This window comes from Pseudophryne corroboree, chromosome 10, assembly GCF_028390025.1.
Source record: "Pseudophryne corroboree isolate aPseCor3 chromosome 10, aPseCor3.hap2, whole genome shotgun sequence".
In the NCBI taxonomy this organism is placed as follows: Eukaryota; Metazoa; Chordata; class Amphibia; order Anura; family Myobatrachidae; genus Pseudophryne; species Pseudophryne corroboree.
This window is the reverse complement of record NC_086453.1, coordinates 221,125,068-221,152,965: the sequence shown is the minus strand read 5'-3', so window position 1 is coordinate 221,152,965 and position 27,898 is coordinate 221,125,068. Positions and strand designations below refer to the sequence as shown.

The 27,898-nt window shown below is 48.0% G+C and overlaps 1 protein-coding gene across 2 annotated transcripts in view; it reads right to left on the bottom strand.

Annotated features, from left to right (window-relative positions):
• TNFRSF14 (TNF receptor superfamily member 14) overlaps window positions 1-27,898 on the bottom strand; it is a 382,534-nt gene that overhangs the window by 58,311 nt on the left and 296,325 nt on the right. For both annotated transcript variants that reach the window (XR_010188639.1, XM_063943094.1), the window contains exon 6: window positions 11,774-11,916. Coding sequence is in view for 1 of the 2 variants with exons in the window: in XM_063943094.1 (XP_063799164.1) it covers window positions 11,774-11,916 (143 nt within the window). In the remaining variant the exon portion in view is untranslated. The remainder of the gene's footprint in view (window positions 1-11,773; window positions 11,917-27,898) is intronic.

Genomic DNA, 27,898 nt, shown 5'->3' with positions numbered 1-27,898 from the left:
TGTTGAGGGCTTCTCTAATAGCAAAAATCAGGGCCTCAACCCCCGGGGCCAGAGCATTGTCATCTTCCACCTCCAGTTCTCCCTCATCTAACTCTGGTATTTCAGTATCAGAGTCAGACTGGAACACCTGTGGAAGTGTGCGTTTATGAGAGACCTCCGGAGGGGGCTGAGCAGCCTGTCTGTGGTTAGCAGTCTTACCCAAGAAATCATCTACAGACTGTTTCAGGGTCTGCCTTTCTTGCTTTGCAGCAGCTAACTCTGAATTTATATTAGTAATCATTGTCTTAAAGTATTCTAACCATTCTGGTTCCTGCAAGCCACTACCTTTTGAAGGCAGAGAACACTGGGTACGACCCTTGTGAAGAGGGTGTAAACTTGGTGTTGCAAGAGGGACACACAGACTTTTCCCCAGACATGCTCATAGCAGAAAACACAGTTATAACACAGTGCAGTGACAACACGTTAGTGAAACAGCACAATAAGCCCAGACAGCCCTGAATGGAGTGACACAGAGAGGATTGGGACCAGCACACAACACCTATATAAATATAAAAAAATATTTATAATAAATCAGAAGCAGTAGACAGTCATGCACAGGACAACGTTTCAATGCCGTTTAATCTGGCATTTTTATCAGGTCACCTGATGAAAATGCCAGATTAAACGCCATTGAAACGTTGTCCTGTACATGACGGGTGGTATTCAGTATGCCGGTTGTTGGGATCCTGGCGCTCAGTATATCAGCGCCGAAATCCCGACACCCGGCATATAGACAACTATTCTCCCTTTTGGGGGTCCACGACCCCCCTGGATGGAGAATAAATAGCGCTGTGCCACCATGGCGAGTCCAGCGAGCCCGCAAGGGGCTCATTTGCGCTCGACTAGCTGTCTGTATGCCGGCGGTCAGGATTCTGGCGCCGGTATGCTGGCCGCCGGCATACCATACTACACCCGTACATGACTGTCTACTGCTTCTGATTTATCCGTCGCCTGGAGTGCCACACCACTTGCTGTGTATGTTACTTTCTCCGTGAAGGCACCTGGCGCAGTATGTATCATTAAAGGAAGAGCTGGACCTCCGGATATGTGTACTTGTTCGATTCACTTCTCCCAGAGGAAGGCCCTTGAGAGGCTGAAACGGAGCTATGAACATTTAGACACTGGAATTTCCCCATGTCTCTGGTACCTGGTACAGGTACCAGAGACAGCGATCAACAAAGAACAAGACTCTGTCACGTGATCGGGAGAACCCGAAAGCCGAACACGTTGCTAAGCAACCGAAGATGGAGGACGGAGAAGCCGTTGACAGAGCGCGGCGGACATCAGGAGAAGGTAAGAGGCGAGTCTCCGTATGCGGCGGGAGTTACCCAGCAGAGCGCGATCTGAGATTCCCCCTCACCCTAGATAAGACTACCACTCCGGCTCACCGGCTCTCAGGGGGCGTCTGTACCAGGACGCACCACGAGTAGCTCAAGCCGGAGAGGAAGACCAGTCCGGAGCACCCCTTATCCTATCCTTATGTTAACCAGCTAAACGCTCCACACCGTGAAAGCAGAGAAGGACGCGCATTTGGTCACTCTCAGACATACCAGTGCTTATTTGAGTGAAATTTCACAGACTGAACAGTGCACTATAAAAAGAGACTTTTAGAACAACAGAGGTGCGGGACGCCGCAACCCACATCGAGTTACCATTAACCAAGAGAGACATTATTTCTCTGACGTCCTAGTGGATGCTGGGTACTCCGTAAGGACCATGGGGTATAGACGGGCTCCGCAGGAGACTGGGCACTCTTAAAAGAAAGATTAGGTACTATATCTGGTGTGCACTGGCTCCTCCCTCTATGCCCCTCCTCCAGACCTCAGTTAGTATCTGTGCCCGGCCAGAGCTGGATGCACCCTAGGGGCTCTCCTGAGCTTCCTAGAAAAGAAAGTATTTGTTAGGTTTTTTATTTTCAGTGAGATCTGCTGGCAACAGACTCACTGCTACGTGGGACTGAGGGGAGAGAAGCGAACCTACCTGCTTGCAGCTAGCTTGGGCTTCTAAGGCTACTGGACACCATTAGCTCCAGAGGGATCGAACACAGGCCCAGTCCTCGGTCGTCCGGTCCCGGAGCCGCGCCGCCGTCCCCCTTGCAGAGCCAGAAGAACGAAGAGAAGTTGAAAATCGGCGGCTGAAGACTCCGGTCTTCATTAAGGTAGCGCACAGCACTGCAGCTGTGCGCCATTGCTCCCTTAGCACACCACACACTCCGGTCACTGATGGGTGCAGGGCGCTGGGGGGGGGGGGGGGAGCGCCCTGGGCAGCAATTAGATTACCTTACTTGGCGAAAAGCACATAATACAGTCTGATAAACTGTATATGTGCATTAACCCCCGCCATTAAAGTACATAAAAGGACAGAAGCCCGCCGCTGAGGGGGCCGGGCCTTCTTCCTCAGCACACCGGCGCCATTTTCTCTTCACAGCTCAGCTGGAAGGAAGCTCCCCAGGCTCTCCCCTGCAGTATCCTGGTACACAAAGGGTAAAAAAGAGAGGGGGGGCACATAAATTTAGGCGCAAAACTGTGTATATAAGCTGCTATAGGGGAAAAATCACTCAGTATAGTGTACATCCCTATATTATATAGCGCTGTGGTGTGTGCTGGCATACTCTCTCTCTCTGTCTCTCCAAAGGGCCTGGTGGGGGAACTGTCTTCAAATAGAGCATCCCCCGTGTGTGTGGTGTGTCGGTACGCGTGTGTCGACATGTCTGAGGTAAAAGGCTCCTCTAAGGAGGTGATAGAGCGGATAAGTGTGTGGGAGGGTGTCTCCGTCAACAACGCCGACACCTGTTTGGATATGTGTAAGTGCTGAGGTAAAATTATTGCACAAAAGGTTAGGGAACAGAAAGGAAATCTACCCTGGTCTGTCCCTATGTCACAGAGTCCTTCAGAGTCTCTCTATGCTCACTATCCAAAATAACAAAGTATCGACACGGAGTTTAACTCCACTGTCGACTACGATAATGCAAAGTTACAGCCAAGAGGTCTAAAAGATATTCAATATAAGATTATTGGAATAAAAGATGATTTGCATATCACTGATGACTCATCTGTCCCTGACACGAGGGTACACATGTTAAGGGGAAGAATGCTGAGGTAAATTTCCCTCCTCTCATGAGGAAAAAGAGCGGGAATCTCCAGACAAGAGACGGCAGCTTCCCACAAGAAAATTCTCAGGCTGTATCCTTTCCCCACTAGGGCCAGGATGTGATGGGAATCTTCCCCTTGGGTGTCCTGTTTGCACTAGCTATTCTCAGGGATCCTGCAGATAGTGTGCACATTCTAGTATACTACCCAGACCGGCGATTGTGTCGGCATGGGTTTATAGCGCTGTGGCAGCGTGGACAGGTACCTTATCAGCAGAGATTGAGACCCTAGTATGCATATAAATATTTTAAGATGCTGTCTTAAGTGATAGATATTATAAAGCATGCCCAAAGGGACATGAGTATACTGGGTCCTAGAGACAAAAGCTATGTCGATTTCTGCTTGACGTGTCCTGTAGAATATACATTGGACAGATGATGCCGACTTAAGAGGCATATGGAAGGCTGAGGATTGTGTGGAGAAAGGTTCTCGGGCCTGGTCTCCACAGCTATAGCTGGTAATTCTGATATTTTGCCTTATATTCCTGCACAGCCTAGGAAAGCACGACATTATTAAATGCAGCTTTTCGAATAAAGAAACAAGAAAGTCTGAGGTGCATCCTTTCTTGTCAGAGCCGGGGGCAGAGGAAAGAAGCTGTACAACACAGCTAGTCCCCAGGAACAGAAGTCCTCCCCGGCCTCTACAAAAATCCACCGCATGTCGCTGGGGCTCCACAGGCGGAGCTAGGCCCGGTGGGGACACGCCTTCGTAAGTTCAGCCACAAGTGGGTTCACTCCCTGTTAGATCCCTGGGCAATAGAAATTGTATCGCAGGAATACAGGCTGGACTGTGAGAAGATGCCCCCTCACCGAGGACCCGGCGGGCTTCCCCCCAAGAGAGGGAGCCAGTGTTAACTGCAATTCGTAAATTGTATCTTCAACAGGTGGTGGTCAAGGGTCCCCTCCTTCAACAAGAGGGTGTTATTATTCGACCACGTTATAATCCCGAAACCAGACGGTTCGGTTAGACCCATATGGAATTAAAATCCCTGAACATATACCTGAAAAGGATTAGGTTCAAGATGGAATCGCTAAGAGCGGTCATTGCAAGCCTGAAATGAATCGGGACATAAGGGATGCATACCTTCGTGTCCCCATTTATCCACCTCATCAGGCGTACCTCAGAATTGCGGTACGGGATTGTCATTACCAATTTCACCAAGGTAATGGCGGATATGATGGTGCTCCTGCGGAAGCAAGGTGTCACTATTATCACATACTTGGATGATCTCCTCATAAAAGCGAGATCAAGAGAGCAGTTGCTGGACAGCGTATCACCTTCTCTGGAAGTGAAACGGCAACACGACTGGATTCTATATATTCCGAAGTCGCAGTTGGTTCCTACAGCTCATCTGCCTCGCCTAGGCATGATCCTAGACACAGACCAGAAAAGGGTTTATCTCCCGATAGAGAGAGCTCAGGAGCTCATGACACTGGTCAGGAATCTATTGAAAACCAAAACAGGTGTCAGTGCATCACTGCACTCGAGTCCTGGGAAGGATGATGGCATCATACGAGGCCATCCCCTTCGGCTGGTTCCATGCAAGGACAATGGAACTTACTGGACAAGTGGTCCGGATCACATCTTCAGATGCATCGGTTAATCACCCTATCCCCCAGGGCCAGGGTGTCTCTCCTGTGGTGGCTGCGGAGTGCTCACCTTCTCGAGGGCCGCAGATTCGGCATTCAGGACCGAAAAAAATTCCAAGGTTTGTGGTCAAGCCAACAGACTTGCCTTCACATCAATATCCTGGAACTAAGGGCCATATACAATGCCCTAAGTCAAGCGGAGTTCCTGCTTCGCGACCAACCGGTTCTGATCCAGTCAGACCGCAGGGGCTCATGTAAACCGCCAGGGCGGCACAAGGAGCAGGGTGGCGAGGGTAGAAGCCACCAGAATTCTTCGCTGGGCGGAGAATCAAGTAAGCGCACTGTCAGCAGTGTTCATTCCGGGAGTGGACACGACCTCCACCCGGGAAAGTGGTGACTTCATCAGGAAGTCTTCACGCAGTTTTGCAAATTGATGGAAACTGCCTCAGGTGGACTACATGGCGTCCCACCTCAATAAAAAGATAAAAAAGGTTTTACGCTGGGTCAAGGGACTCTCAGGCGATAGCTGTGGTCGCACTAGTAACACCGTGGGTGTTCCAGACGGTCTATATATTCCCTCCTCTTCCTCTCAGACCCAAGGGCTGAGAATTGTAATAAACTGAGGACTGTGAACAATATTCTTTGCTCCGGATTGGCCAAGAAGGACTCGGTACCCGGAACTGCAAGAAATGCTCTCAGAGGACCCATGGCCTCTGCCTCTCAGTCAGGACATGTTGCAACAGGGACCCTGTCTGATCCAAGACTTACCGCGGCTGCGTTGGACGGCATGGCGGTTGAACGCCGGATCCTAGCAGAAAAGGGCATTCCGGATACGCTGATAAAGGCTAGGAAAGACGTGAGAGCAAGACTTTTTCACTGTATATGGCGAAAATAGGTTGCTTGGTGTGTGGCCGGGAAGGCCCTACAGAGGAATTCCAGGGGGGTCGATTCCTGCACTTCCTACAGTCAGGAGTGACTATGGGCCTAAAATTAGGATCCATAAAGGCCAAGATTTCGGCCCTATCCCTTTTTCTCTCAAAAAGAACTGGCTTCACTGCCTGAAGTTCGGACGTTGTTACAGGGGTGCTGCATATTCAGCCCCTTTTGTGCCTCCAGTGGCACCTTGGGATCTTAACGTGTGTTGGATTCCTAAAATCCCACTGGTTTGAGCCATTTAAGACCGTGGAGCTAAAATATCTCACGTGGAAAGTGGTCATGCTTTTGGCCTTAGCTTGGACTAGGCGTGTGTCAGAAGAATTGGCGGCTTTGTCATGTAAAAGCCCATATCTGATCTTCCATATGGAAAGGGCAGAATGGAGGACTCGTCCCCAATTTCTCCCTAAGGTGGTATCATCGTTTCATTTGAACCAACCTATTGTGGTGCCTGCGGCTACTTGGGACTTGGAGGATTCCAAGTTGCTGGACGTAGTCCGGGCCCTGAAACTTTATGTTTCCAGGACAGCTAGAGTCAGAAAAACTGACTCGCTATTTATCCTGCATGCACCCAACAAGCTGGGTGCTCCTGCTTCAAAGCAGACTATTGCTCGCTGGATCTGTAGCACGATTCAGCATGCACATTCTGCGGCTGGACTGCCGCATCCTAAATCAGTAAAAGCCCATTCCACGAGGAAGGTGGGCTCTTCTTGGGCGGCTGCCCGAGGGGTCTCGGCTTTACAACTTTGCCGAGCTGCTACTTGGTCGGGTTCAAACACTTTTGCAAAATTCTACAAGTTTGATACCCTGGCTGAGGAGGACCTTGAGTTTGCTCATTCGGTGCTGCAGAGTCATCCGCACTCTCCCGCCCGTTTGGGAGCTTTGGTATAATCCCCATGGTCCTTACGGAGTACCCAGCATCCACTAGGACGTCAGAGAAAATAAGAATTTACTCACCGGTAATTCTATTTCTCGTAGTCCGTAGTGGATGCTGGGAGCCCGTCCCAAGTGCGGACTCTCTGCAATACATGTATATAGTTATTGCTTAACTAAAGGGTTATTGTATGAGCCATCTGTTGAGAGAGGCTCAGTTATTGTTCATACTGTTAACTGGGTATAGTTATCACGAGTTGTACGGTGTGATTGGTGTGGCTGGTATGAGTCTTACCCTGGATTCCAAATCCTTTCCTAGTAATGTCAGCTCTTCCGGGCACAGTTTCCCTAACTGAGGTCTGGAGGAGGGGCATAGAGGGAGGAGCCAGTGCACACCAGATATAGTACCTAATCTTTCTTTTAAGAGTGCCCAGTCTCCTGCGGAGCCCGTCTATACCCCATGGTCCTTACGGAGTACCCAGCATCCACTACGGACTACGAGAAATAGAATTACCGGTGAGTAAATTCTTATTTTTTGTTTATTCAACAACCCAATCTATACCATTTGGTATCATTTTCAGTTATCTTAACCATAATAAATATAGTGGTACAGGCAGTACCTAAGTTTACTTTACACATTGTCAGTTGTCATAATCATTGATTTGATTAACAGAGACCCACACACTGCATGTTTTGATTCATTTATTGTTATAGGAGGTATCCACCATATCATTTCATTTACATCATTTCAAGGGGTTTGTGTTTAAGATTAATTGATTAGACATAGTAAACAACAAAGACATTAGCACACCAGTCAGGACTGCACTTTCGTTCAATACACATTGATTGTATAGTCTCCGAGTGCCGCCTCTTTCTTCAACTGCTGTTCATACCGGAGGGAGACCCCCGGAGGGGGAGGGCACCGGAGCGAGACGTATCCCGCTGTGGATAATGAGAGTGCCGGGGTAACTGTACAGGTATATATATATATATATATATATATATACAATAAAGCGCTGTGCGGCACTCAAAATTGAAGAAATAGTCACCACACTCTGCCTCTCTTCAACGTTTCAATTTTTACTCAAAAAATTGTCATCAGGAAGTCACACACACATATATATGTGTGTTTATGAGCACAGCAGTGTAACCACTGTACATATGCTCCCCCCTTATATAAGACCCCCTGGTACCAGTAGAAATGGTGATTCAGTGGGCTCTATGGAGGAGCAGTCTCAGCGTGCAGCCTGTAGTCAGCAGCAGCAGCAGGAAATGGCGCCTTTCAGCTTCTGGTCCCGCTCTCCAGGAAGCCCCGCCCCGCCCCTTCAATGGCGCGCGGTCCTTATTTAGATGATACTGGCTTTAATGTCAGATTGTTTAAAAAAAAAAAGGAGATTAGGATCCCCTTTTACTTAGCGCCAGTGTGGCTACCCAGCAAGCACCGCAGCTCGAGGCGCAGAGACCGCCGTGCCCTAATGCCACCACTGTCACCGGGGACCCGCTAACCGGGACCTAGATGTAGTACTCACCACACCACATCTACTTCGGCATCTGTTAGGGGTGGCGGCATCCTGCCGGCGTGGGCTCACACCCTGGGGTAAGAGAAACAGTGCCTCAGGAGCTCAGTGTCCTGTCAGTGGGGATACGAACCATTAAGTCTATAGGAAGTTGGTTCGCCCCCCCCCCCCCCCCAAGTCCCACGATGCAGGCAGACTGAAGAAAACTCTCTGGAGCTCCAGAGAAATGCAACCGGCTCCTTGGGCACATTTTTCTAAACAGAGTCTGCTAGGAGGGGCATAGAGGGGAGGAGCCAGCACACACTAATGATTTCTTAAAGTGCCAGGCTCCAATGGACCCGATCTATGCCCAATGGTATACCAAAGGACGTTAGAGAAATATAATTAGTGTCTTGCTGTATTTGGAGCCGTGATGTGTAACAATTTCTCCTTTTATCCAAGACACATTCATGCATCCACAGGTCATATGGCTAGTGTATATCTCAAAGGAAATCGGAGAGAGGCAAACATAATATAATTTCCTTTTTTTTTTATTATAAAAACAAACTTCATACAAACAATTTATTAGTACATATAAAACAAGTGATAGCACATGTGTCAGAATTGAAACAATTACCGGCAGTGCTTTCAGAACTGTGGGAAGCCAGTTTAAAAAGCATGATGTGTAAGTTCCATGGATTCCTAGGATTCTCCCCGTATCAGGTACGCAATGGGATCGTTTGGTCAACCCTATTTAGGTCAACACTCATTAGGTTGACCACTATTGGCTGACATGCACTACGTCGACACCTGGAAAAGGTCAACACGGCCATCAGGTCGACATGGATAAAGTCAACATGGAAAAAGGTTGACATGAATTTTTGCGTGTGTGTGTGGGGGGGGGGGGGGGGGGGGGTCGGGGGCGGGCGGGCGTGTGGGTGGCGAGGGGGGGGGGGGGTTGTGTCATTTTCTTTGTAAAGTGACCGGGAACCCCAATTAGTGCACCGTGTCCCGTCACATGCTTCGGGCAAGGTTATTATTCCCAATAGTAGTCCACATGGATCGTAAAGTATGAAAGTGCAAAAAATAAAAAGAATTGTGAAACTCATGTTGACCTTTGCCATGTTGACCTAATGCATGTCGACTGACCGTGGTCGACCTAATGACTGTTGACCTAAGGACCGTATCCCATTTGCAACACATCTCCACCACCTAATGTCGAGACTGCCACTCAGGAGACTACCGCAGGGGCACTTCTGCTTCTATGGTGGTTTTTGGCTCTGTGGTGGTTTCTGCAGCTTCTGCAGTTGTTTCCTGAGTGGAGTCAGGCCCGGCGACAGGGGGGGTCAAAGGGGACATCTGTCCCGGGCCCCAACATTGTGAGGGGCCCCAAAGTACACCTGCAGCAGTGCGGCAGCTGCAGCATGGATTTAAGGTTGCAATTGTAAGTATAAGTATTGATATTGCGGCGTCGCGCCGGCCGCCCGCTGTGTGAAGCTCCCAGACCCCAGGTCAGCTGTCCGGAACTCCCGAAGTCCCCGTGTGCTGAGACGTCGCGCACAGCTATGCACGACACCGCTGCGTCTTCCACTTCTCTCCTCCCCGTCCGCCCTGTGTCTCTGCTGTGAGGAGCAGCCAAGCAGGAGCGGGACTGCAGTGCGGCTATAGAGACCACAAGGCCGGTGCGGCTCGCAGACAGACTGAGGAATAAAACAGCCTCGGGCAGGCTGTCAGCGTGTGGAGACTCGGAGCCTTGTCTGGATGGCGTGCGGCTATATATACTGGTAAGTGTGCGCTCTTGGCTCTCCAGGATATTGGGGCTTTGGAACTAGGCTTCTGAAAGGAGCTGATAAATGATTTCTTGACTCACTGGATAGAACAATATTAATAGAATTGTATGTTAAATATGCTTATCCAGGGTGTTTATGTTATGTGAGATTTATTTTATTGATTAATGCCATTGTTGTTTTTACAATGTTTTGTATATTAAACATATACTTCTTTTAATCTTGTTCTATCCAGTCAATAAATAATTTATCAGCTCCACCACCTCTTTGTTTTTATATATTGTTTATTGTGGGTCTGACTACCCCCTTTTTTTATGATGGCAGCTTACAGCAAACATACCATTTCAAGTGCCTGGATTGTATTTATTTACCATTTTAGCTTCTGAAAGGACTGTTGCCCACGGAATGTAGTTGGGATCCAAGCAGTCAGAATGGTGACGCCGGCATCCCAACTGCCGGAATCCCGAACTTAAGTATGCCAAGGAGGTTTAGGGTAAGGCTGCGGGGGGAGGGTTAGGCCGTGGGGGGAGGATTAGGTTTGCAGGTAGGGATGTCTGGGTCTGAGATAAAGGGGGGTTTGGGGAGGGGGTGGGGGGCCCGCAGAGTTCTCAGTGTACCGGTCCCCAAGATTTCTGTTGCCGGCCCTGAGTGGAGTTCTGGACTTTAGGCAGTGGAGGTATGTTGCTGATGAATTAACACCCCTCCCACCTACCCAAGAGTGTGTTTTTTTATTAGCATGGATATTTGGCATTTACAGACTGCATATTGGGAAAGGCACTAAGATAGTAAATTTTGAACAAATGCATACAATCACAGTTTTAGTGATGAGTTTGAGGCGCGGGACCCTCTGGGTTGGTGTGGTCTGGTTGATCTGGGGCATCACATTGTAATATTTAATCTAGCACTTTTTTTTAGCACCTATTTATTTTTCTACCTATGTAACACCTTTTAACATTCTAATTATTACTTCTCATTAACGTAATACATCTACCACAAAGCTTATGTGTATTTATGTAACACCTACACATTAAACTCTCATTGGCGTGATGCCTTGGGGCAGTTGGCCTGTGCTAACTTGTGGGTCCCATGCCCTGGACTTGAGCCTTGGTGTTAGGGGCCTATCACATGAGGTCACCTGGTTGTGGTGCCCATACAATTTTGGCCAGAAATTATGCTAAGCACCTCAATTTTGCTCTGTTAGATTGCAGAGTTAATTACTATTAATTTGCTTAGTACTAGACAGTGTGTATCTGCATTTCTTTTTTTATATTTGGAACTAATATACATTTTTAAGTTGGCTACATGTTACCATATCACCAGTGGTACTGGGCAATCTGTCTAATATTACAGAATATGTGGCCCCAAAATGACCATGTTATAATGATCCCATAGAAATCATTACTCTGGCCAAACAGGAGATCAGGATACTGCATATCTGGTTGGCTTTACAAGTATGTTTTCAGGGCTGAAACAGGGCTATATGCTGCTCTCTGCTGACCCCTGAACCAATGACATTACACCTGGGAAGTTCCACAAGCTGCAGGGTGGCTAACCAGAGCATCCCTTTGATGCTCCAGGCAGCTCCACAGCAGTGCTACTGGCGCCACATGCAGGTGCCGTGGGGTCGCGATGGCACTGCTGGCACACCCCTAGTTATGGCCTTGTATGCATCATCTATCATAACCTGTAAGTACCATGCCTCTTCTGAAAACAAATGTTAAATACCCTGTCTGATCGTTCTACGTGTATAAAGGTGCAATGATGTGTGGTGTGTCTTTCCAGCTAAATCAGGAATTTTGCAGAAATAGATCATTCTGCTTCCCAAGAATGTAATACAAGACACCTGAAGAAGGTCTTGAAACATCCAAAGAAAGAAATAGCAGAATCAGTTATGATAGGTAACTTACCTTGCTTGCACTTAATCAGGGTGAATAACATTAGTGACGCTATTATGATACAGGAAAATACTACTAAAATCCGCATATCACTTCTTTTACATGTTGAATCTGATTTTGTTGTTCCTGGTTTTTGAAGACCCAAAAAGGTGCACCTACAGAACAAAAGATAATTTACATGTAATCTCATTACAGATCAGTATTTCCACATTACATCCAAATTAAATAGGAAAATTACATTTCTAATTTATTTGTAAAATTTGTCAATTTAAGGACCATTGCTCAGTATGGAGAGACGACTGCTGAAGTCGGGCTAAGTAGGCAGATGTGTTCTCACTGGGTGTTATGTAAACCATTTAGGTACTAGAGTCATGTGAGTAGTTTATAAATAAAGTAGATTTAAAACTTATCTGAAATACAGTAGTGGAATTTCTGCAGCGGGGTACACTGGGATTCCACAAGGAATAACATCAGGGTGTAGAGTTGGATCTTGATCCGAGGCACCAACAGGCTAAAGCTTTGACTGTTCCCAAGATGCACTGCACTGCCTCCTCTATATCCCAGCCTCCAGGGACTGGAGCTCAGCTTGTAAATTGGTGCCTGCAGTGCAGGCAGCTAACAGGGAGGGCTGCGTTAGGCAGCCCTGAAAAGAGCTTTTCTGAGAAGAAAGAAGACTTCAAGGGCCGTAGCTGCGGCTTCATCACCTCCCCCAGCGGCGCTGTGTACTCCCGCACCCTGGTTGCCGGGTACTTACAGCGGAGGCGCTCTGGTGTCATCAGGCACACATCACCGCTGCTGCTCTCCTGGATCGCGTAGCCGCACTTACAGGGAGGAGGTAAGAGGGTCCCCAAGGTGGGACCCGCCAAAATAGCGATCCGGACGCGGTCCCAGGAGACGGATCACGCCGTTGGCGTGGACACTGTGGCCGTGCAGGGACCCCACTGTATCCACCAGGGCAAGGAGCACAGGTCGGATTTACTAAAATCCGTTTATTACAGGCTCCATAGTACCCGGTGGTGAAGTCCAGCAGAGGGGATAAGGCGCTGACTTGTAACCCCTCCCCCAGCCCCAGGCGCCATCTACAGCAGATGTTCCCGCCCTGGAGCTGCAACTCTTTCTCTCCCTTACTCCCTGTCAGTGTTTGGGCGCCATTACACAGAGCTGCGCTGATTCTGGGACTGCTGGGCACTGTCTCCTCTGTAAAGCCGCCTGCCTCATCAGCGCTGCGCATTTACAAGACACAAGTATTCTACATGTCGTTTAGATAGTGACAGTTAAGAACAAGTGCATAACTACAGGAATATTTAGTACAAGTATTCTGTGATATACAGCCAGTGTTTACTGTGCATTGTTATATCTGTATACATACAGTACATAGTTTCTCTGACGTCCTAAGTGGATGCTGGGACTCCGTAAGGACCATGGGGAATAGCGGCTCCGCAGGAGACTGGGCACAACTAAAGAAAGCTTTAGGACTACCTGGTGTGCACTGGCTCCTCCCACTATGACCCTTCTCCAGACCTCAGTTAGATTCTTGTGCCCGGCTGAGCTGGATGCACACTAGGGGCTCACCTGAGCTCCTAGAAAGAAAGTATATTTAGGTTTTTTATTTTACAGTGAGATCTGCTGGCAACAGACTCACTGCAGCGAGGGACTAAGGGGAGAAGAAGCGAACCTACCTAACAGGTGGTAGTTTGGGCTTCTTAGGCTACTGGACACCATTAGCTCCAGAGGGATCGACCGCAGGACCCGACCTTGGTGTTCGTTCCCGGAGCCGCACCGCCGGCCCCCTTACAGAGCCAGAAGCAAGAAGTGTTCCGGAAAATCTTCAACAAGGTAGCGCACAGCACTGCAGCTGTGCGCCATTGCTCCTCATGCACACCTCACACTCCGGTCACTGAGGGGTGCAGGGCGCTGGGGGGGGCGCCCTGAGGGCAATATAAGACACCTTGGCTGGCAAATCATCACAATATATAGTCCCAGGGCTATATATGTGATAAATTACCCCTGCCAGAATCCAAAAAAAAGCGGGAGAAAAGTCTGCCGAAAAAGGGGCGGGGCTATCTCCCTCAGCACACTGGCGCCATTTTTTCTTCACAGTGCAGCTGGAAGACAGCTCCCCAGGCTCCCCCCTGTAGTTTTCAGGCTCAAAGGGTTAAAAAGAGAGGGGGGGCACTAAATTTAGGCGCAATATATGTATACAAGCAGCTATTGGGGGAAAAATCACTCAGTTATAGTGTTAATCCCTGCATTATATAGCGCTCTGGTGTGTGCTGGCATACTCTCTCTCTGTCTCCCCAAAGGACTTTGTGGGGTCCTGTCCTCAGTCAGAGCATTCCCTGTGTGTGTGCGGTGTGTCGGTACGGCTGTGTCGACATGTTGGATGAGGAAGGTTACGTGGAGGCGGAGCAGAGGCCGATAAATGGGATGTCGCCCCCCTGTGGGGCCGACACCAGAGTGGATGGATAGGTGGAAGGTATTAACCGACAATGTCAACTCCTTACATAAAAGGCTGAATGACGTAACAGCTGTGGGACAGCCGGCTTCTCAGCCCGCGCCTGCCCAGGCGTCTCAAAGGCCATCAGGGGCTCAAAAAAAACGCCCGTTACCTCAGATGGCAGACACAGATGTCGACACGGAGTCTGACTCCAGTGTCGACGAGGTTGAGATATATACACAATCCACTAGGAACATCCGTTACACGATCTCGGCAATGAAAAATGTGTTACACATTTCTGACATGAACCCAAGTACCACATAAAAGGGGTTTTATTTTTGGGGAGAAAAAGCAGCCAGTGTTTTGTTCCCCCATCAGATGAGTGAATGTGTGTAAAGAAGCGTGGGTTCCCACGATAAGAAACTGGTAATTTCTAAAAAGTTACTGATGGCGTACCCTTTCCCGCCAGAGGATAGGTCACGTTGAGAGATATCCCCTAGGGTGGATAAGGCGCTCACACGTTTGTCAAAAAAGGTGGCACTGCCGTCTTAGGATACGGCCACCTTGAAGGAGCCTGCTGATAAAAAGCAGGAGGCTATCCTGAAGTCTGTATATACACACTCAGGTTCTATACTGAGACCTGCAATTGCCTCAGCATAAATAGTGCTGCTGCAGCGTGGTCTGATACCCTGTCAGATAATATTAATACCCTAGACAGGGATAATATTTTGCTAACATAGAGCATATTAAAGACGTCGTCTTATATATGAAGGATGCACAGAGGGATATTTGACGGCTGGCATCCAGAATTAATGCAATGTCCATTCTGCCAGGAGGGTATTAGAAACCCGGCAGTGGACAGGTGATGCTGCCTGTAAAAGGCACATGGAGATTCTGCCTTATAAGGGTGAGGAATTGTTTGGGGATGGTCTCTGGGACCTCGTATCCACAGCAACAGCTGGGAAGAAAATTTTTTACCTCAGGTTTCCTCACAGCCTAAGAAAGCACCGTATTTTCAGGTACAGTCCTTTCGGCTTCAGAAAAGCAAGCGGGTCAAAGGCGCTTCCTTTCTGCACAAAGACAAGGGAAGAAGGAAAAAGTTGCACCAGCAGCCAGTTCCCAGGATCAAAAATCTTCCCCCGCTTCCTCTGAGTCCACCGCATGACGCTGGGGCTCCACATGTGGAGACAGGTGCGGTAGGGGCGCGTCTCGGGAACTTCAGGGACCAGTGGGCTTGCCCACAGGTGGATCCCTAGGTTCTGCAAATAGTATCACAGGGATACAGGCTGGAGTTCGAGGCGACTCCCCCTCGCCGTTACCTCACATCAGCCTTGCCTGCTGTCCTCGGAGAAAGGTAGTACTGGCGGCAATTCACAAGCTGTACTTCCAGCAGGTGAAATCAAGGTACCCCTCCTTCAACAAGGCCGGGGTTACTATTCCAAAATGTTGTGGTACCGAAACCAGACGGTTCGGTGAGACCCATTCTAAAATTGAAAGCCTTGAACACTTATATACGAAGGTTCAAGTTCAAAATGGAATCGCTCAGGGCGATTATTGCAAGCCTGGAGAATTTCATGGTATCACTGGACATCAAGGATGCTTACCTGCATGTCCCTATTTACCCTCTTCACCAGGAGTACCTCAAAATTGTGGTACAGGATTGTCATTACCAATTCCAGACGTTGCCGTTGGTCTGTCCTCGGCACCGAGGTATTTACCAAGGTAATGGCCGAAATAATTATCCCGTACTTGGACGATCTCCTTATAAAGGCGAGGTCCAGGGAGCAGTTGTTCGTCGGAGTAGCACTATCTCGGGAAGTGCTACAACAGCACGGCTGGATTCTGAATATTCCAAAGTCGCAGCTGGTTCCTACGACGCGTCTACTGTTCCTGGGTATGGTTCTGGACACAGAACAGGATAAAAAGGGTTTCTCCCGGAGGAGAAGTCCAAGGAGTTGTCGTCTCTAGACAGAGACCTCCTAATACAAATACAGGTGTCGGTGCATCAATGCACGCGAGCCCTGGGAAAGATGGTAGCTTCTTACGAAGAAATTCCATTTGCCAGGTCCCATGCAAGGATTTTCCAGTGGGATCTGTTGGACAAGTGGTCCGGGTCGCATCTTCAGATGCATCGGCGGATAACCCTGTCTCCAAGGGCCAGGGTGTCGCTGTTGTGGTGGCTGCAGAGAGGGGGCCGCAGATTCGGCATACAGGACTGGGTCCTGGTGACCACGGATGCCAGCCTTCGAGGCTGGGGGGCAGTCACACAGGGAAGAAACTTCCAAGGACTATGGAAAAGTCAGGAGACTTCCCTACACATAAATATTCTGGAACTAAGGGCCATTTACAATGCCCTAAGTCAGGCTAGACCCCTGCTTCAACACCGGCCGGTGCTGATCCAGTCAGACAACATCACGGCGGTCGCTCATGTAAACCGACAGGGCGGCACAAGAAGCAGGATGGCGATGGCAGAAGCCACAAGGATTCTCCGATGGGCGGAAAATCATGTGTTAGCACTGTCAGCAGTGTTCATTCCCGGAGTGGACAACTGAGAAGCAGACTTTCTCAGAAGACACGACCTCCACCCGGGAGAGTGGGGACTTCATCCAGAAGTCTTCCAAATGATTGTACACCGTTGGGAAAGGCCACAGGTGGACATGATGGCGTCCCGCCTCAACAAAAAGCTACAAAGATATTGCGCCAGGTCAAGGGACCCTCAGGCGATAGCTGTGGACGCTCTGGTAACACCGTGGGTGTACCAGTCGGTGTATGTGTTCCCTTCTCTGCCTCTCTTACCCAGGGTAATGAGAATAATAAGAAGGAGAGGAGTAAGAACTATACTCATTGTTCCGGGTTGGCCAAGAAGAGCTTGGTAACCAGAACTCCAAGAAATGATCTCAAAGGACCCATGGCCTCTGCCGCTCAGTCAGGACCTGCTGCAGCAGGGGGCCTGTCTGTTCCAAGACGTACCGCGGCTGCGTTTCACGGCATGGCGGTTGAACGCCGGATCCTGAAGGAAAAGGGCATTCCGGAGGAAGTTATCCCTACGCTATTTAAAGCTAGCAAAGAAGTGAACGCAAACCATTATCACCACATATGGCGGAAATATGTTGCGTGCTGTGAGGCCAGGAAGGCCCCAAAGGAGAAATTTCAGCTAGGTCGATTTCTGCACTTCCTATAGTCAGAGGTGACTATGGGCCTAAAATTGGGTTCCATTAAGGTCCAGATTTCGGCTCTATTGATTTTCTTCCAAAATAGAACTGGCTTCACTGCCTGAAGTTCAGACTTTTGTTAAGGGAGTGCTGCATAGTCAGCCCCCGTTTGTGCCTCCAGTGGCACCGTGGGATCTCAACGTGGTGTTGGATTTCCTGAAGTCGCATTGGGTTGAGCCACTTAAATCCGTGGAGCTATAATACCTCACGTGGAAAGTGGTCATGCTGTGGGCCTTGGCGTCGGCCAGGCGTGTATCAGAATTGGCGGCTTTGTCATACAAAAGCCCTTATCTGTATTTTATATGGATAAGGCGGAATTGAGGACTCGTTCCCAATTCCTTCCTAAGGTGGTATCAGTTTTTCATGTGAACCAACCTATTGTGGTGCCTGCGGCTACTTGGGACTTGGAGGATTCCAAGTTACTGGACGTAGTCAGGGCCCTGAAAAGTATATGTTTCCAGGACAGCTGGAGTCAGGAAAACTGACTCGATATTTCTCCTGTATGCACCCAACAAGCTGGGTGCTCCTGCTTCTAAGCAGACTATTGCTCGCTGGATCTGTAGCACGATTCAACTTGCACATTCTGCGGCTGGACTGCCGCACCCTAAATCTGTAAAAGCCCATTCCACGAGGAAAGTGGGCTCTTCTTGGGCGGCTGCCCGAGGGGTCTCGGCTTTACAACTTTGCCGAGCTGTTACTTGGTCGGGTTAAAACATTTTGTAAGAATTTACAAGTTTGATACCCTGGCTGAGGAGGACCTAGAGTTTGCTCATTCGGTGCTGCAGAGTCATCCGCACTCTCCTGCCCGTTTGGGAGCTTTGGTATAATCCCCATGGTCCTTACGGAGTCCCAGCATCCACTTAGGACGTCAGAGAAAATAAGATTTTACTCACCGGTAAATCTATTTCTCGTAGTCCGTAGTGGATGCTGGGCGCCCATCCCAAGTGCGGATTGTCTGCAATACTTGTTTATAGTTATTGCCTAACTAAATGGTTATTGTTGAGCCATCTGTTGAGAGGCTCAGTTATATTTCATACTGTTAACTGGGTATAGTATCACGAGTTATACGGTGTGATTGGTGTGGCTGGTATGAGTCTTACCCGGGATTCAAAATCCTTCCTTATTGTGTCAGCTCTTCCGGGCACAGTATCCTAACTGAGGTCTGGAGGAGGGTCATAGTGGGAGGAGCCAGTGCACACCAGGTAGTCCTAAAGCTTTCTTTAGTTGTGCCCAGTCTCCTGCGGAGCCGCTATTCCCCATGGTCCTTACGGAGTCCCAGCATCCACTACGGACTACGAGAAATAGATTTACCGGTGAGTAAAATCTTATTTTTATGTAGTATTACTAGTCCAGTGCAGTTTTATTGTTGTGTGTAATAATTTCTGCATTGTGCATGTGACTGGTGTGCCTATAGCTGCCATGTGGTTTCCATTCCTTGTATCACGTCTTGCTATCACTATATTTTGTACCCTCAGGGGACTAAATGCGTAAGGGTCATATATATATATATATAGATCAAAAAATGAGGCGGCACTCAGAGATTTGTTGAAAAGCAAACAGGTGTGTATTCAAATCATCACATCATATCAACGTTTCGGGGAACAAATCCCCTTCATCAGGATGAACAAACAGTGCAGAAAGTGAAATATATAGACAGACTCACCCAAGGAGTCTTCCCACTGCACATCACCGCAGGGTTGGTTCTATATTGGAGTGGGAGAAGGGACCTTCTGACGTACCTAGGGGAGGAGACCCATCACCAGGGGGAGGAGCTGCGGCCGAACAAGGTACCCGAAAAGTACCCTCGCGGGCTCGCTTCGCTCGCCACGCTTCGGGAACGGTGGCTCGCTCCGCTTCGCTCGCCACCTAATTACTAAAGGTAATAGTTGGTGGTGTGGATACTAGACCAACTGTACCGCTGGCGTAGCTCCTCCCCCTTGTGTCGTGGCTCCTCCCCCTGACGGAAAAGGTCCCTTAGGCCACTTGGATCTAGCCTCTACCATCACCGCAGACCCAGCATACCTGGCTCCGCCTCCCTCACTTCCGGGTATGTCACTTCCTGCGGAAGTGACAAAACGGGTCCCTGGCTGGTAACCACGGTGATGCTGTAAACAAAACAGAGGATCATCAATGGGACCAATAATCAGCACTCCGTGACAGAAATTTCCAAGACATTATGTCTTATTCTATATTATAATTCATCAAAAAAGCTTATTTAGAGTAAGACCCACTCTGGGGATAGAAAGTGCATCTAGTGCTTTTGGAAGCCACCTGGCTTAACATTAAAGGTGCATAAAGTAAACATCAGGTAAAATGTATAAAGTGGCTCTGTGTAAAGTGTATTAAAAGCGCTGATTCATATCCACATGAAAATTCCTCCTTAGTGCATTACCAAATTACATAAAAAGCACTTAGTGACATAACGTTAAAAAAGAGAGAACATATAAACATTACACAGATGTACTGACAAGGCATAAAAACAATAAAACTGCACCTCTTTTTGTAAACAACAGCAGTACATTTAGTAACAGCACCACTTAGTGTGAAAACTTGTTCAATATAACAATACACACCTGTTTGCTTTTCAACAAATCTCTGAGTGCCGCCTCATTTTTTGATCTACATATGGGGGTTGCCAAACCCAGATGGAGGGCACCAGAGTAAGCAAGCCCTAGGGGGCATCCAGAGTGCCGGCGTTACGCTGTATGGATATATATATATATATATATATATATATATATATATATATTAGTGTTTCACAGGATATACTGTTTTTTGTATTTTTTTTCTGTGTATTTCAGTCCCCATATACCACTTAAAACCTCTGTTTGTGTTCTGCATTGGCAGTCACACTCCACAGGGGTTTTTTGTCAGGTACTGTGTCTGGCTATAATGTACTGTTACGCCCTAAGGCTACGTTTCCATATAATGTCTGCTACACAGGGCGGGAGATCCGTGGCTGATCCTGCATCATGCAGTGCTGACGCCGCCGATTTATCTGAGGTAAATATTCCAGCTGAGGGTCCAGGTAACGGGGGATCTGTACCTCTCAGTCAGTCTGCAGCACCTGTGGCACACCAAGACCCTCTTTGGGCTACTTTTTCTAATTTACGGACTACGCTAGTAACGAGACTTACGCACCCTGTGGGACCTCCTGTGCCATTACAGCCACATATTGTCCCTGTAGTTAATCCGCCATGGGTGGATACTCTGTCTACTCAGTTACAGCAATTAAATCAGTCTTTGGTTAAACAAAAGCCTAACCCTCGCCCTGCTAGGACCAAAGTGTCATCTAAGCAGGCCATTTCTTCCTCACAATCCACTCATGTTTCGGATACTTCATCCGATGAAGATGGGATATATACTGACCCATCAGACACTGATGAAGACGCTTCTGATGAGGAATCTACAACGCAGGTTGATGTTCCTGACCTATTGGAGGCTATCAAACTGATTCTTCAGATTGAGGATGAAACTGATCCTCCAGATACGTGTAAGAAACCTGATAAGTTTAAACGTAAGAAGGTTACTAAATTAGTTTTGCCACATCTGACCATTTGGTTGACATACATCAGGAATCCTGGGAGTCTCCAGGGAAGAAATTCTCCCTGTCTAAAAAGATGCTAGCTCGTTATCCCCTCTCTGTAGAGTTAAGTAAGAATCGGGAAACACCACCACCGGTGTACTCACATGTAGCTCGTCCTGTGGTGTCTTCTACTCTGCCTGTCACTACCGTCACCTCTCTGAAAGAACCGACTTATAAGCGCGTGGAGGGTTGCTTGAAGTCTATTTACACTCTTGCGGGTGCTGTACATAAACCCACTATAGCTGCTTCTTGGGCTGCAAAGGGTATTGAAGCCTGGGTTCAAGCTGTTGAAGCAGAGCTACCTCTGGATTTTTCTGATAATGCCAGACAATGTCTTTCATATATTACCACAGCCTCTCATTACATTCAGGAGGCGGCCTCTGATGCCGGTGTTCTGGCAGCCAAAGCGTTTACTACGTCCATTCTGGCTTGCCGGATTCTGTGGTTGCGGTTCTGGTTTGTAGATCTGGACTCTAAAAAGACCTTGGAGGTGATCCCCTGTAAGGGAGACATCCTATTCGAGGAAGATTTGAACAAGATTGTTGCTGATTTAGCGTCTGCTAAAACCGCATGTCTACCAAGTACTAATCCTTCGGCTCTGAAGGCTAAAAGTACCTCCTTTTGACCTCCAGTAAAGCAAAGGGTCAGGCGTACCCGAAACAGGCTCGCACTTCCAAAACCTTTAAGCCCAAGCCTAAACGTTCCTGGGCTGCCCGTCAGCCTGCTTCCAAACCAGACAAGCCTGCTGCATGACAGGGCGGGCCTCCCCCTGCGGGATCCCAGGGTGGGAGGCCGACTTCTGCGGTTCACCCAGTTATGAAAAACAAAGGGATTTTTCCCACGCACTCTGCTGGCTGTTAGTAAGACCTATATACTATGTAATAATAGAAAATTTGGAGCTCTTCGTTACATATGTTTTGCAAAAGATATGATAAGCCTCCAGGCCACTTCACGGCTGCTCTATTACTGGAGGTCCCTAACTAAGCATAAGTCCAGGGCTTGGACCCCACAAAGTCGGCTCAGGCCCGACCACCCTAGGGCAGCACACCATTGAGATACTAAAGTATGTAACACTTCTATTTTTCCACTAATATTACTCCTTTGAGTATTTTATTAACACCCTTATTTTTGTATCACTTTCTAACCCATAGCTTCTGCTTTTTTCTTATTAACACATATTAACACTTTAGTATCTCAAAGGTGTGCTGCCCTAGGGTGGTCGGGCCTGAGCCGACTTTGTGGGGTCCAAGCCCTGGACTTATGCTTAATTAGGGACCTCCAGTAATAGAGCAGCCGTGAAGTGGCCTGGAGGCTTATCATATCTTTTGCAAAACATATGCCCCTACAACTGAGGCTTCCAGTTACCATCACCAGCCCTTAGTTGTGACAGAGGGAAATCGTCACTTGCGGATACGCCATCTCTTTCAAGACACGTCCCCCTCACAGGCTTTGCTCGACGGTTATCCCTTCGGTTCGGTTAAAGGCAAAGACGTTTGGTGGTGCAATCACTCCTGGACACGGGAGTGATAGTGCCGATGCCTCTGTCTCAGATAGACAGGAGGTACTATTTAACACTGCTCCTAGTCCCGAAACCGAATGGATCCTCCCGGCCCATTCTCAACCTCAAATCTTTGAACAAATTTGTGAAGGTATCCAAATTCCATATGGAAACTCTTCGCTCTATTGTTCTGGCTTTGAAGCCCGAGGATTATATGGTATCCCTGGACATACAGGATGCTTACCTACACATACCTACTGCCGTATCGCATCAGCAGTATCTGCGGTTTCCTATTGGCGACTTACATTATTAATTCCAAGCCTTGCCCTTTGGACTGACTACAGCTCCTCGGATCTTCACCAAGGTCATGGCTGTCATGACGGCCATTCTCCGTCGGCAAGGTATCAGGATCCTGCCGTATCTGGACGACTTGCTGATCCTAGTGAACTCCCAAGAGGTTCTCACACGTCATCTGGAACTGACGATCCAATTCCTACAAGCACACGGGTGGCTCATCAACTGGAAGAAATCCTCACTGGTCTCTGCTCAGAGCGTGGTGCACCTGGGGGAATTACTGGACACACACAACCAACATTTGTTCTTGTCTCCAGAGAAGGTCCTGAAGCTTCAGAACAGGATAAGATGCTTCCTCTCTCACCCACGAGTGTCGATACACTCTGCGATGCAAGTACAAGTCGTCATGGTGTCGGCTTTCGACATGCTAGAGTACACTCAATTTTACTCTCGCCATCTGCAGAAACTAATCCTTGCCAGGTGGGACTGCCTGCCTCACCGGATCAGAATCACATGATCTCCTTGACTCCGTAGGTTTGTCTGTCACTGAGCTGGTGACTACAGGGCCAACAAATGAGCAGGGGTCATCCCTTCTGTATCTCCAACTGGGTCCTCCTAACGACGGATGCCAGTCTGCGGGGTTGGGGCGCAGTATTGGAGCAATACTCTCTTCAGGGTCGGTGGACCAGGGAGGAATCTCTCTTCCCGATAAATATTCTGGAGTTGTGGGCAGTGTTCAATGCTCTGAAACTTGCCCTGTCTCTGGTACAGAACAGGCCTATTCAAGTACAGTCGGACAATGCCACCACGGTGGCGTACATAAATCATCAAGGTGGCACGCGAAGCCGCATGGCAATGTTGGAAATGTCAAAGATTCTTTAATGGGCGGAGCGCCATCTGCCAGCCATATTGGCAGTGTTCATTCCGGGGTCCTCAACTGGGAAGTGAACTTCCTCAGTCGTCAGGGCGTACATGCCGGAGAGTGGAGCCTTCATCCTGAAGTATTTCAACTCCTTGTGGACAAGTGGGGCCTACCAGACGTAGATCTGATGGCGTCTCGACACAATCACAAGGTTCCGGTCTTCGGAGCAAGAACAAGGGATCTTTAAGCAGCGTTAGTGGATACACTGGCAATTCCATGGAATTTTCGGCTGCTGTACATGTTCCCTCCGGTGTCACTCCTGCCCAGGGTAATAAGGAAGTTCAAGCAAGGAGGAATACTACTTCTAATCGCTCCAGCCTGGCCAAGGCGGCATTGGTTCTCAGACCTGCAGGGTTTCTCGATAGAGCTTCCTTTTCTGCTTCCGCAATGCCCAGACCTCCTCGTTCAGGGCCCTTGTGTCTACCAGGATCTGGCCCGACTGGCTTTGACAGTGTGGCTCTTGAAGCTACACTCCTGAGGGCCAAAGGATTTTTTGAGGTGGTCATTTAAACTATGCTGAAAGCCCGTAAACCAGCTACGGCTCGGATTTATTATAGGGTCTGGAATTCTTACTTCACCTGGTGTGCGGCTAAGAATTACGATGTATACAAGTTCAGTACTGCCAAATTTTTGGCTTTTCTGCAACAGGGCCTGGACTTAGGCCTTTGTCTGTCCTCCCTCAAGGTTCATATATCTGCCTTGTCGGTGTGGTTTCAGAGAAAGATTGCGTCTCTTCCTGACGTTCACACTTTCACTTAGGGTGTTTTACGCATTCAACCTCCCTATGTCCCTCCTGTGGCTCCATGGGATTTGTCTGTTGTTCTGAATGCCCTGCAAGAGTCTCCATTTGAACCTCTTGAGTCTGTGGACCTTAAATGGCTTACACTTAAGGTCTTATTTTTGCTGGCTATTGCCTCTGCTAGACGGGTTTCAGGCTTGGGTGCAAGTCTTGTCGGTCACCCTTTCTGATTTTTCACCGTGACGTGCGGTTCTTAGAATTCGCCCCGGTTATCTACCTAAGGTGGTGTCATCTTTCCACCTTAACCAAGAGATTGTGGTTCCGGCCTTTATCTCTCCTGAATTGTCCTCCAAAGAGCGGTCTTTGGATGTGGTACGGGCTGTCCGTATCTATGTGAAGAGAACCGCCTCCCTTAGATCTGATTCTCTCTTTGTCCTTTTTGGTTTTCACAAATGTGGCTGGCCTGCGAATAAGCACACCTTGGTCAGATGGATTAGAATGGTGATTGCAAAAGCTTATGCGCAGGCTGGATTTCCAGCTCCTGCTGCTATTAAGGCCCATTCTACTCGGTCTGTTGGACCTTCTTGGGCGGCCTGCCCTGGTGCATCACTTAAACAATTGTGCAAGGCAGCTACGTGGTCCTCAGTGAACACGTTCATCAGGTTCTTTGCCTTTGATACGTCCGTCTCCCAGGATGCCTCCTTTGGATGCCGGGTTCTTGTGCCCGCTACAGTGCGCCCCCTCCCATGAGGAACTGCTTTAGGACATCCCCGATGTTATTCCCTGTGGAATCCCAGTGTACCCTGCTGCAGAAAAGGAGATTTATGGTAAGATTTACCATGGTTAAATCTCTTTCTGCGAGGTACACTGGATTCCACAGGGCGCCCACCCTGATGCACTTAGCTTCTTTGGGTTTGTTTGGCATTAGCCGCTGGTACCTTCTCTTGTCGTGAGAATGTGGTTCTATGTGGCTAACATCTACCGTCTCTTTTACCTGCTACTGCATTGGACTGGTTAACAAAACTGAGCTCCTGTGCCTGGAGGCGGTGATATACAGGAGGCGGTGCAGTGCAACTTGGGAACAGTCAACAGTTGGTGCCTCGGATCAAGATCCAACTCTACACCCTGATGTTATTCCCTGTGGAATCCAGTGTACCTCGTAGAAAGAAATTTAACCATGGTAAATCTTACCATAAATCTCCTTTTTACTGTAAAGAGTGCCTGCCATGCAGAAGCCTATGATACATCCACACACTTTGAGGCATAATTACTAAAGTGCGGGTTTCTAGAAGTGGAGATGTTGCCCATAGCAGCCAGTCAGATTCCAGCTATTATATTTAGAAGGTGCTAGATAAATAAGTAGAATCTGATTGGTGGTTATGGTCCACTTCTAAAAATCTGCACTTCAGTAACTATACCCCTTTTTCTCTTTCTCTCTTTGGATAGAGGGGGAGATGTATGAAGCAGTGAAGACTGGAGAAGTGTGCCTGCGGAGAAATTGCCAATGGCAACCGATCAGCTTTGAAGTAACACTTTTCAAGTGCATTCTATAAAAATATTTGTAGCAGTGATTCGTTGCCAAAGGTAACATCTTTCTTCTTCATACATCTACGCCAAAGCGTGCCGTTATAGAACTGTGGGGGAGATTTATCAAAGCTTAGTAAGAGATAAAATAATTACTCCTCTCTGCATTCTCATTGTTGGGATGCCGGTGTTGGTCATGTGACCACTAGCATCATGAATTACACCCCTGTGGAATGCCCACCCACGCACAATAATAGGATATTCAATATCTGTCGGATCTTTTCCGACGCAAAGGATCCGACAGGTCAGTATTCAGTGCAGCAGCAAAACCAGACAGGTTTGGTCCGTTCCGACGATGCCAAACCGACTTTTTTAAAAGTCTGATTGACATTGTCAGAAACGGGGCTAAAACCTGTCGGGTTTGGCAGTGCTTCCGACAATACACGTGGCTCAAAGGCTGAAGCCGCAGATCCACGTTTATTCCGACAGCTTTCCGTCAAGTCAGAATTCCCGAATTATCTAAAAAAACGGCCCCTATTGAATAGGTCGGAACCCCTTCTGACCTAAATCTGTCGGAAGCTACCGTCTTTCCGACAAGACGGCAGCTTCCGACACTTATTGAATATACCCCTAAGACTCACCTCTAGTCTCCAAACCTTCAAGCGTTCCCTGAAAACTCACCCCTTCAGACAAGCCTATCAAATTCTGGATCAACCCACATAACCTTCAATACTTACATATCTTATTACATCCCCTTTGTTCAGGCCACACATTAGCTCATATATTTTATCTTTCTTCACTTTCACTGACCCTTGCCCATCATCGCGGTGTGATCATATCATACGCCCATTAAGAACATTTGCAATCTGGCAGGACCATTATGCAATAGGTCAATATGTTGTGCTATATCAGAAACTGTTAATAAATAATAATAATAATAATAATAATAATAAATGCTATTACTAATACTCAGCTGATTCCCCTTATAAATATTTAGGTGTGGCTATTGAATAACGAGACATATGCTATAATTTATGTTTAATTCTGTTAAGTACAGAAGTCACATGGTGCTCGGTGTGGTGATTATAGAGGGTGTTGTAATACTGCAATCTATTTCTCAGCCAAAAACTGCTTCACAGAGAGAGCTGTGTGGGCTGGTGCATTGTCCTGATGGAGGATGACACCACAACTCTGGCTTCTTTCTTCTGATTCTTTCCCGTAAGTTACTAGAACATTTTTGTAGTAATGCTGATTTCACTATTGCGCCTTCTGGTACCGTCTGCTAAAATAACACCCTTGATATCAAAGAAAACAATTAACATGGCTTTGAATTTGGATTTGCTTTGATGTGCTTTCTTCATTCTTGGTGATGATGGTGTTTTCCAGTGCATGGAGTGGTGTTTTGTTTCAGGATCTTACTGGAAAATCCATGTTTCATCACAGGTAATTGCTTTATTCAAAAAATAAGAATTTACTCACCGGTAATTCTATTTCTCGTAGTCCGTAGTGGATGCTGGGAACTCCGTAAGGACCATGGGGAATACCGGGCTCCGAAGGAGGCTGGGCACTCTAGAAAGATTTATGACTACCTGATGTGCACTGGCTCCTCCCACTATGACCCTCCTCCAAGCCTCAGTTAGGACACTGTGCCCGGACGAGCTGACATAATAAGGAAGGATTTAGAATCCCGGGTAAGACTCTTACCAGCCACACCAATCACACCGTACAACTCGTGATACTATATCCAGTTTGACAGTATGAAAAACAACTGAGCCTCTCAACAGATGGCTCAACAATAACCCTTTAGTTAACAATAACTATTTTACAAGTATTGCAGACAATTCGCACTTGGGATGGGCGCCCAGCATCCACTACGGACTACGAGAAATAGAATTACCGGTGAGTAAATTCTTATTTTCTCTGAC